At 62.5% G+C, this 10,369-nt stretch overlaps 1 protein-coding gene across 1 annotated transcript; it reads left to right on the top strand.

Moving 5' to 3' along the window:
- The first annotated feature begins 2,958 nt into the window (after positions 1–2,958).
- On the top strand, positions 2,959–7,688 carry FBXL16 (F-box and leucine rich repeat protein 16). Its single transcript, XM_074158720.1, has 5 exons — positions 2,959–3,654; positions 4,480–4,988; positions 5,755–5,839; positions 6,106–6,169; positions 7,540–7,688. Exons 1-5 carry the CDS (start codon positions 2,959–2,961, stop codon positions 7,686–7,688), a joined length of 1,503 nt encoding a protein of 500 aa, XP_074014821.1.
- Positions 7,689–10,369: the final 2,681 nt, after the last annotated feature.

The following is a 10,369-nucleotide window of genomic DNA, read 5'->3' as shown; positions in this document are numbered from 1 at the left end:
CTGATACCTCCAAGGCAGACAGCTTCGTATCTCCCTATTCCTCTGCTGTCTCAGTGGGATGGAGGCAGAGCAGGATTTGCGCTGGGCGTCCCAGCACACAGCAGCTCTGATCTCCACAGGAAGCAGTACCTGCGCTTCTTGCATTGGAGCGACTTGGCTTCAGCCCTGGGCTGCTTGGCTGCAGGCAGGGGCTTTCCTGCAGCCATGGAGGGCAGATCCCAGTGCTGTCCCGTGGTGCCAGAGGCAGATGAGAAAGCAGCTACTGGACCTACTCCCCTCCCCAGTCTGTGCCCCTACACCACCTTCTCCAGGCTGGGATTCTCCCCCCCAGGCACAGTCCTGTTCCTTTCGGGGTGGTAGGAAGCCCCAAATCCTTGTCTACCCATTTCCCCAGAGGGATGTGACCGTGTACAGCCTGCCCGCCTGCCCGGCCTCCCGCTGCCACTGCCTGGAGCCTGCCTGCGCCCAGAAGCCCTGAATCTCGTCCGTCTTTCTATTTGAAGTGACTTCCCAGCTCATTCATGGTTTGGGATTTCTGTCAGCCAGACAGGCAGCCTCAGCGCCTGCGGCAGGGGGGACCTGGCTCAGCTTTCCAAGGCAGGACTGGGAAAGCTGCTGAATCCACTCAGTCCCCACCTTGAGCCTGGCCTCAGGGACCAGTCGGGGTCAGAGCTGGTTGTAACCGTTGCCAACACCTCCCGCTGGCTGCATTTCAGTCCGGCGACTTGTCAGCATCTGTCTTCTCCTGTGACTGTCCCCTTGGGCTCCCGAGGCCCCGGGCTGCCCCTCTGCCACCACCTGCCCTCTCCCCAGAGGCAGCCATCATGCTGAACGGCTCTGGCTGTGGGCTCCGTGCTGGAGCAACAGCCTTTCCGTGCCGCCTGGTAACTGTTTGGATTTGTGCTGTGTGGCTGTGTTAGACACCCTGATGCATGTTCTGTTTGCTTCCCTAATTGCTGCCAAGCGCCAAGCCACTGGTTTTAAGTTTCCTCCTTCTTTCCCCCTCCATTTAACACATGTCCAAGCATCAGAGGCCCAGCTCCTCTGACGAGCAGCGTGAGCGGAGGCAGCAGAGGCTGCATGCAAGCAGGGACCGGCGCCAGACTGTCTGCACAGGGCCAAGCTCGTCCCCGGAGGCCGGGCTCTCGCCAGTGATGCTGCCACTGGGCCAGACCATTTGCAGACACCTCCACGCCGCCGTTTGCACCGTGGGAGAGGCTTCAGCAGCTCCCACCAGCCCCATCCTGAAGTCCCACTGTGCCAGGGAGGGCGTCCTCAGGAGATGTCGCATGTTGTGCACCTTGTGGGCTTGCCGGTTGTGCCACTGGCAGATGGCTGTGCTCCTGGGCTCTTCCACAGCACCTTTCAGGTGGCTGTTCCCCTCCCCAGCAGCTCCATGAGGTCTGGATGAGGCCTGGGGGTGCAGTAATGGTGAAAATGATGAGCTGGGGGCATTGGGGTTCTATGCTGTGCCCCGCTTGTCTGCCATCCCCTAGGATGGCATGGAGCATCCTCAGAGCTCACGGAGCTGGGATATGAGAATTACCCTCCAGGATGTTGCTCCCTTGGTGTTCCTCCATGAGGGCCTGGCCGTCTTCATCCCAAATCAAGACACTAAAATAATTCCCTTGCTTTTATCTTGGGTCCAGGGGGAGCTGGCAATGGAGAAGGTCCTCAGGTCCCATCAGCCACCGCTGGATGGATGTGCCAGACATCCCTTGGTGCTCAAGGACTTTATCCCTGTCCCCTGACTCCTGGGCTGCTTTCCCGGGCTCCAGCTCCTCACTGTCCCTGGGGGCTCCCAGTAGCCCAGCACCCTCCAGCCTGAGACCCATCATGGTTTGGCACAGCCCTGGTAAACAGAGTGCAGGCAGGATGGGTAACACACCAGCAGGGCCCCGCGCCATGCACGGGCTGGGGCAGGAGGGGGGGCCAAGCCCCCATCAATTATTCACTTCCGTATTTATAGAGGGAAATGTGTTGAATAATGGATGGCGGGGTGCGGCGGGGCCGTTCGAAAGCCTCTGAAATATTTATTGGCCTGGTTTGCTGGGGTGCCGCCCAGCTGCCATGAGGCTCAGCAAGGCTCAGAGACGCTCCCGACCAGCATGGGCTCACCACCGAGTGCCTGGCTGGCACAGCGAGGACGGGCAGCTCTGCTCTGCTGCTGCTGGCTCCTCTGCTCTCCACAAAAATGATCAGAGGGTGGAGCCCCTCTGCTGGGAGGACAGGCTGAGAGAGTTGGGGGGGTCAGCCTGGAGAAGAGAAGGCTCCGGGGAGACCTTAGAGCCCCTTCCAGTCCCTCAAGGGGCTCCAGAAAAGCTGGGGAGGGACTCTGGATCAGGGAGGGGAGCCACAGGAGGAGGGGGAAGGGTTTGACACTGAAAGAGGGGAGATGGAGCTGAGATGTGGGGAAGAACTTCTTTGCTGTGAGGGTGGTGAGAGCCTGGCCCAGGTTGCCCAGAGAAGCTGTGGCTGCCCCATCCCTGGAGGGGTTCAAGGCCAGGTTGGAGGGGGCTTGGAGCAACCTGGTGTGGTGGGAGGTGTCCCTGCCCTGGGCAGGGAATTGGAATTTGATGTTCTTTAAGATCCCTTCCAACCTAAACCAGTTGATAAATCTATGATCCTGATCCTGCTTCCGTCAGTGGCTGGATCCCAGGCTCAGAGAGGGATACGAATGTCTTGGGACAAATCCCCATCTATTCCCCATCACGAGGGGTGCCAGGGCCACACAGTGCCTTGGAGGACTCAACTCTGTGGCCGGGGCATATCCCCTCTGTGGCTGTGCCCAGCAGCCCTGCACCACCCAATCCTCCATTCCACTCCGCTCCCTGCAGAGGGACCCCCTCCCCACTGATGCTGTGACACCCCCAGCCCTGCCCACCCTTCCTTCCTGCTCCCTTCCAGACTGGCAGCCCCTCAGCTCACACCCCTGTGTTGCAGAGAGACCTGTAGAAGATGTCGAACCCGAGAAACGGTGACACCAAGCCCCCATGTTTGCCCCGCAATGGACTGGTGAAGATCCCCACGCAACCCAACGGCCTCGGCTCCGCCAGCATCACCAAAGGCACCCCCGCCGTCAAGAACCGCCTGTGCCAGCCTTCCTCCGTGCCTGCCATCCTCAGCCCGGCCTTAGCCCACCGCAGCGACCTGCCCATCCCCAGCCTGGCCTCCCCGCTCTCCTTGGCCGCTCTGGCCGGCGTCTCCTCCCCTCCCGGCGCTTCCTTGGTGGGACTGAACACGAGCGAAGGCTCGGAGCAGCCCTCGCCAGAGCGGCTGCCCGGCTCGCCCTCGGAAAGGCAGCTGGCGGTGGACGAGAAGATCCTCAATCGCTTGTTCTGGTACTTTTCGGCGTGCGAGAAGTGTGTGCTGGCGCAGGTGTGCAAGGCGTGGCGGCGGGTGCTCTACCAACCCAAGTTCTGGGTTGGCTTGACACCCGTCCTGCACACCAAAGAGCTCTACAATGTCTTGCCCGGTGGCGAGAAGGAGTTCGTCAGCTTGCAGGGCTTCGCCGTCCGCGGCTTCGACGGCTTCTGCCTTGTGGGCGTCTCTGACCTGGACATTTGTGAGTTCATTGACAACTACCCCCTCTCCAAGAAGGGGGTCAAGTCCATGAGCCTTAAGAGGTCGACCATCACAGACGCGGGGTTGGAGGTAGGTGACCCTGGCGAGGTGGCTGAGACCTGGCAATGGTGGGTCCTTCCTGGTGGCCCTGGGGACATGTGCATGGGCAGAGCTTTCACCAGCCACAGGCAAGGAGCAGTCAGGCATCATGGACATCTCATGGGTGCGGGCAACATCAGGAGACCCTGCCCATGGTCTGGGCAGTAGGGTGGGCTGCAGCCTGTGCTGTCCTCCCAGGCTGGGGTGGGGGGGGGATGTTGTCGATGGGGGGGGATTCATCCCTGCTGCCTGCAGATGCTGCCCTCACTCATCCCTGCCGGGAAGACAAAGCCAGGCGAGATGGCCATGCTGCTGGGTGGTGGATGCGGCTGTGGGCAGTGAGGAGAGCTCAGGGGACAGGGACATCCCCGCTTGGCTGGCTGCTACCCAGCAAGGGGAGGGTCTCCTGGGCAGGGGGCTGCGGGTCAGATGGAGATGGGGCAACTCACGGTCCTGCTCGGGGCTGGGCAAGGTCCCCACTGAGGTCCCCCTGACCTGCACCTTGGCAAAACACATCCTACCCGAGCAGTGCCCAGGCTGGGAGTGGGCATTAACCCTGTCCCTGCCGACAGCACCGGGTACAGGCCATGACCGGGGGTCCCTGCCTGTCCCCTCCCATTCCCCAGTGACACTGACATGTCCTAGAGCAGGACACTGCTCCGACACCACGGGGCCGGGGAGAGGGCTGGACACACTCAGGGCTGGGGGCAACAGGAAGAGCCCCGGAGGGGGTCAAAAGGATCTGGGATGGGAGTGTGGGGCTGTGCGGGACGGGCAGCGATGCCCACCGTGCCCTGACCCCCTGGCCCTTGGCAGGTGATGCTGGAGCAGATGCAGGGGGTGGTGCGGCTGGAGCTGTCGGGCTGCAACGACTTCACGGAGGCCGGGCTGTGGTCCAGCCTCAACGCCCGCATCACGGCGCTGAGCGTCAGCGACTGCATCAACGTGGCCGACGACGCCATCGCCGCCATCTCGCAGCTCCTGCCCAACCTCACCGAGCTCAACCTTCAAGCCTACCACGTGACGGACACGGCGCTCGCCTACTTCACCGCCAAGCAAGGCTACACCACCCACACCCTCCGCCTCAACTCCTGCTGGGAGATCACCAACCACGGCGTGGTCAACATGGTCCACAGCCTGCCCAACCTGAGCGTCCTCAGCCTCTCGGGCTGCTCCAAGGTGACGGATGACGGGGTGGAGCTGGTGGCCGAGAACCTACGGAAGCTGCGCAGCCTCGACCTCTCCTGGTGCCCTCGCATCACTGATATGGCCCTGGAGTACATCGCCTGCGACCTGCACAAGCTGGAGGAGCTGGTGCTCGACAGGTATGGGGCTGTGCCAAGCCATGCCAAGGCATGCCGAGCAGTGCCAAGGCATGCTGTGCTGTGCTGAGCCAAGCCATACCATGCTGAGCTGTGCCATGCCATACCAAGCTGTGTCCTGCTGTGCCATGCCAAGCCATGCCTTGCTATGCTTGGGGCACCATACCGTGCCATGCTGTGCCATGCCAAGGCATGCCGAGCAGTGCCAAGGCATGCTGTGCCATGTTGAGCTATACCATGCCTTGCCAAGCCATGCCATGCCATGCCATGCTGAGCCATGCCATGCCTTACCAAGCTGTGTCATGCTAAGCCATGCCAAGGCATGCTGAGCAATGCCAAAGCATGCCATGCCATGCTGAGCTGCACCATGACTTGCCGAGCCACGCCATGCCATGCCATGCCATGCTGAGCTGCACCATGCCAGGCTGCACCATGCCAAGCTGTGCCATGCCGAGCTGTACTGAGCCGTGCTGTGTTGTGCCATGCCAAGCTGTGCCATGCCGAGCCATGCCATGCCATGCTGATCCATGCAATGCCATGCCATGCCATACTGAGCTGTGCCAAGCCATGCTGCGCCATGCCAAGCTGTGCCATGACATACCAAGCCATGCTGAGCCATACCATGCCGAGCCATGCCATGCCAAGCCATGCCACACCACACCATGCTGAGACCTGCTGGAGGCGGTGGGTGCAGTGTGGGGGCCGTGGTCTGGGGCCACCCATGGGTGCCCCGCTCCCCGCCATCCCCGACACCCCGTGTCCCCGGCAGGTGCGTGCGGATCACCGACACCGGCCTCAGCTACCTGTCCACCATGTCATCCCTGCGGAGCCTCTACCTGCGCTGGTGCTGCCAGGTAGGTGGGGGAACACAGCCACGGGGGGGGAGGACAGAGCGGGTGGCACCGCCCTGGGGACAGGGACCGAGCTCAGGGTGGGCACCATGGGGCAGCTGGAGCCCCCGTGACTTGGTGCTGGGATGTGGAGAAGGAATGGGGTGCTCCTGTGAGCCTCAGCACCGTGCCCCAGCGATGCCAAGCCCCCGTGCCACCGTGGCTGCTCACCTTGAAGTCCCCCTTCCTTATTTTCCGCCCCCCCGCTCCCACTCTATTTTCTTTTCCAGGTGCAGGATTTTGGCCTGAAGCATCTCCTGAGCATGGGCAGCCTGCGCCTCCTCTCGCTGGCCGGTGAGCCTCCCCCTCGGATCCCCCCGGGATGGGGTGGCCGGGTCCCCACGGGGCTGGGGAGAGACAGGGCGTGGGGACAGGGACAGCCTGGGGACAGCCCTGGGGACGGCCAGTCCCCCATCCCCAGCTCCTGCGCCCCCCCGAGCCGCCCAGGCACCCAGGGGATGGGTCCACGGCTGGGATCTTGGGGTGATGGGGATTTTAGGGATATTGGTGTTTTGGGGTGCTGGTTTTGGGAGATACTGGTGTTTGGGGGTGCTTTTGGGGGGGTACTGGTTTTTTGGGGTGCTGGTGCTTTGGGGCATGGGTGTTTTGGGGTGCTGGGTTTTGGGTTGCTGGGGTTTTTTTGGGGTGTTACTGTGTTTGGGGTGCTGGTGCTTTGGGATGCAGGTCCTTTGGGGTGGCGGGTTTTGGGGTGATGGTGGTTTGGCATGCTGGCGTTTTGGGGTGCTTTTTGGAGGATGCTGTTGTTTTGGGGTGCTGGTGTGTTTTGCAGTGCTGATTTTTGGAGTGCAGGTTTTTTGGGATGGGTTTTTTTGGGGGGGAAGCTGATGGTTTTGGGTGCAGGGGTTTTGGGGTGCTTTTTGCAGGATTCTGGGGTTTTGGGGTGGTGGTGTATTCGCAGTGCTGGTTTTTAGGGTGCAGGGTTTTTGGGATGATTTTTTTGGGGGGATGCTGGTGGTTTTGGGTGCTGATGTTTTGGACTGTTGGTGGTTTTGGGTGCTGGGCTTTTGGGGTGCTTTTTGGAGGATGTGGGGTGCTGGTGTGTTTGTGGTGCTGGTGTGTTATAGGGTGCTGGTTTTCGGGGTGCTTTTTTGGGCAATCCTTTTGTCGGTTTTTGTACTGATGTTTTTGAGCGTTGGTGGTTTTGAGTGCTGCTGTTTTGGGGTGATGGTTTTTGGGGTGCAGGTTTTTTTGGATGCGTTTTTTTTTTTTGAATGCTGGTGGTTTTGGGGTGCTGAGGACTTGAGGTGTTGGTGGTTTTGGAGTGCTGGGGTTTTGAGGTGCAGGTTTTTTTTGGGTGTTTTTGGGGGGATGCTGGTGGGTTTGGGTGCTGGGTTTTGGGGTGTTGGTGGTTTTGGAGTGCTGGGGTTTTCGGGGTGCAGGTTTTTTTGGATGCTGTTTTTTTTGGGGTGCTTTTGGGGGAATGCTTGTGTTTTGGGGTGCTGGTATGTTTGCGGTGCTGGGTTTTGGGTTGCAGGTTTTTTGGGAAGTTGGTGGTTTTGGGTGCTGGTGTTTTGGGATGTTGGTGGTTTTGGGCGCTGGTGCTTTGGGATGTTGGTGTTTTGGGGTGTTGGTGTTTTTGGGGGTGCCGGTTTTTGCCATGCTGGTGCTTTGGGGTGACGGTGTGCGCCCTGCCCGCTTTGCAGGCTGCCCCTTGCTGACCACCACGGGGCTGTCGGGGCTGGTGCAGCTGCAGGAGCTGGAGGAGCTGGAGCTCACCAACTGCCCCGGGGCCACCCCGGAACTCTTCAAGTACTTCTCCCAGCACCTCCCATGCTGCATGGTCATCGAGTAGCGCCGGATCCTGCCCGGCCCGCTCCCGCGCCCACCCCACCACCGCCCCCTCTGACATCGCCCACCCCATTTCTCTCCATCTGCTGGGGGATGTGAAAGACGCCGTTGATTATGACCCATCCCGGACACCCCCCCGCATCGACGCCCCCCGAGGGACGCGGGGCTCCAGGGGGAGATGGGGGATGGCGTCGCCCCTCACCGAAGCCCCTCTGGGCACCCTGTAAATTCCCCCCACACCGCTGCCATCGCCCGTCCTCCTCCCGGTGTCCTGCCAGCCACTTCCAGACAGACGAACGGACATCATGGAAACCTAAAGTGGGAAGGCGACGACGGCATGACCCCCCCTGGCCGCATCCTGCCCCCACCCTGGTGCCAAGATGGCACATGGCCCCACCGCCAAGGGACCGAAGGATGCTCCCGGGGACCAAAGGATGCTCCCAGGGATGGGCGAGAGGAGGATGCTTATTTTTGGTACCCGTGGGTGGTGGCAGAGGCTGGATGGGTCCCCTCGCACCCCTGGAGCGGGTCACCGAGCCGTCCCCCCCCGTGCTGCGTGTCCCCCCGGGAGCCCCCGGCCCTGCCATGGGGTGCCCGGTGCTTTCTCCTGGTGAATAGGATGTTTTTCTCCGCCTGCCCGCCCACCGCCCTCGCATGCTCGCTTGCTTCAGTCTCGTGGTACGGCAGGCCCTGGGGTTCCCGGGGGGGGACGGTGACAAGTGACAGACCCCACTTGGCCCCTCCATACGGCTTCACCTCATCCGGATCCTGTCCCAGGAGCCGGGCTCTCCTGGCAAGCATCCCCCCTCGCCCCAGGGACCCCGCTGCACCGCGGTTTATGTGGGGTCAGTGGGGCGATGCTGCTCCCCGCGGGATGCCGACGCCAAGAAGCGACCCATCCGTCTGGGATGGGACATCCCGGGGGACTAGGGCCAGGTCCGAGATGCCGCGGGGACACCGGGGGCACAGAGCGAAGGTGGGAGGTGGCACCTCAGGACATGCTGCCACCGCCACCTGAAAAGCCATCGCCCCAATGGCAGCGGCAAGCAGGGGGCCGGGGGGGACCCCCGGGGCTGAGCCGAGCCAGGCATGGGGCTGGGGTGCCCGTGGGGACCTGGCGCGTGAGGGGGCTCGGTGGCCGTCCCCGGGGCATCGCCCGCTGCCACACCGGCTGCCCACATGGCCCCGGGAGGAGCGTGGGCACGGACACAGACACGGACATGGACACGGCCACGCTTTCGGTTTGTTTTGCCTTTGTACCGGCCGGGAAGGAACTGCTGCACCACCCACCGCCTCCGCGCCCTCCTTTGTCCAAAACGCCCCTTTCTGGCCCCAAAATGGCACGAGGAGCCCCGTGGACCTGGAAGGGGGTTTGGGGTGCACCAGGAGCCACAGGGGTCATGGGACAGGGTGGCATCGCTGGGGCACAGAGCACCCCGGCACGGCGGCAGCCAGGGTGGGGGGCTGCCTGTCCCCCCAAGCCCACCGGGGCCCGTGGGACAGGGGTGCCAGGGGCTGGGGACAGGACAGGCAGTGACACGAGGGTCCCCGACCCCTGCAGGTGACAGCAGCATTTTGGGGGGGGTGCCATCAGCCCTGCACACTCCCATGGTCCCACGTCACACAGGCAGCCCCAGCACAGCCACAGCCCCGGGACTGGGGTGTCCCCATACCCCCCCCTTTGCAACCCCCCCATAGTCCCCAGTGCACTCCCATAGCCCCCAGTGCACCCCCAAGCCCTGCAAACCCATCCTCCAGTGCAGCCCTGTATCTCCCTGTATAGCCACCGCTCCCATGTACCCCTAAACCCCAGTGCACCCCCACACCCCAGAGCACACCCAACCCCCCCCCAGCCAACCCCACACCTCAGTGCACCCCTATATCCCCCCAGTGCATTCCCACACCCCAGCACATGCCCCCAGTGCACCCCCAGTGCATCCCTATTCCCCCCAATTCACCCCATATCCCATCCTGACACCCCCATTTTCCCCCTCACCCCCAACTCCCCAGACCCCACATCCCCCCGGCACCCCCACCCCCAAATTCACCCCATATCCCCACCTCGACACCCCCATTTCCCCATCGCACCCCCACACTGCAGCCCCCATCTCCCTGGCATAACCCTCCAATCCCCCACATATCCCTCCTGACACCCCATTTTCCCCCTGCACCCCCAATTCACCCCATATCTCCCCCTCGACACCCCCATTTCCCCATCGCACCCCCACACTGCACCCCACGTCCCCTCGTCATCCCCCCCAATTCACCCCATATCCCCGCCTCGACACCCCCATTTCCCCATCGCATCCCCACACTGCACCCCACATCCCCTCATCATCCCCCCCAGTTCCCATATCCCATCCTGACACCCCCATTTTCCCCCTCACCCCCACCTCCCCGGACCCCACATCCCCCCGGCACCCCCACCCCCAAATTCACCCCATATCCCCGCCTCGACACCCCCATTTCCCCATTGCACCCCCCCACTACACCCCCCGTCTCCCTGGCATATCCCCCCAATCCCCCACATATCCCTCCCGACACCCCATTTTCCCCCTGCACCCCCAATTCACCCCATATCTCCCCCTCGACACCCCCATTTCCCCCCCCGACACCCCCTATTTTCCCCCCGGCCCTGGACCCCACGTCCCCCCCGGCACCCCCACCCCCAGTTCACCCCATATC

Source organism: Numenius arquata, chromosome 14, assembly GCF_964106895.1.
Source record: "Numenius arquata chromosome 14, bNumArq3.hap1.1, whole genome shotgun sequence".
NCBI classification, from domain to species: domain Eukaryota; kingdom Metazoa; phylum Chordata; class Aves; order Charadriiformes; family Scolopacidae; genus Numenius; species Numenius arquata.
This window is presented reverse-complemented; position numbering and strand designations above follow the sequence as displayed.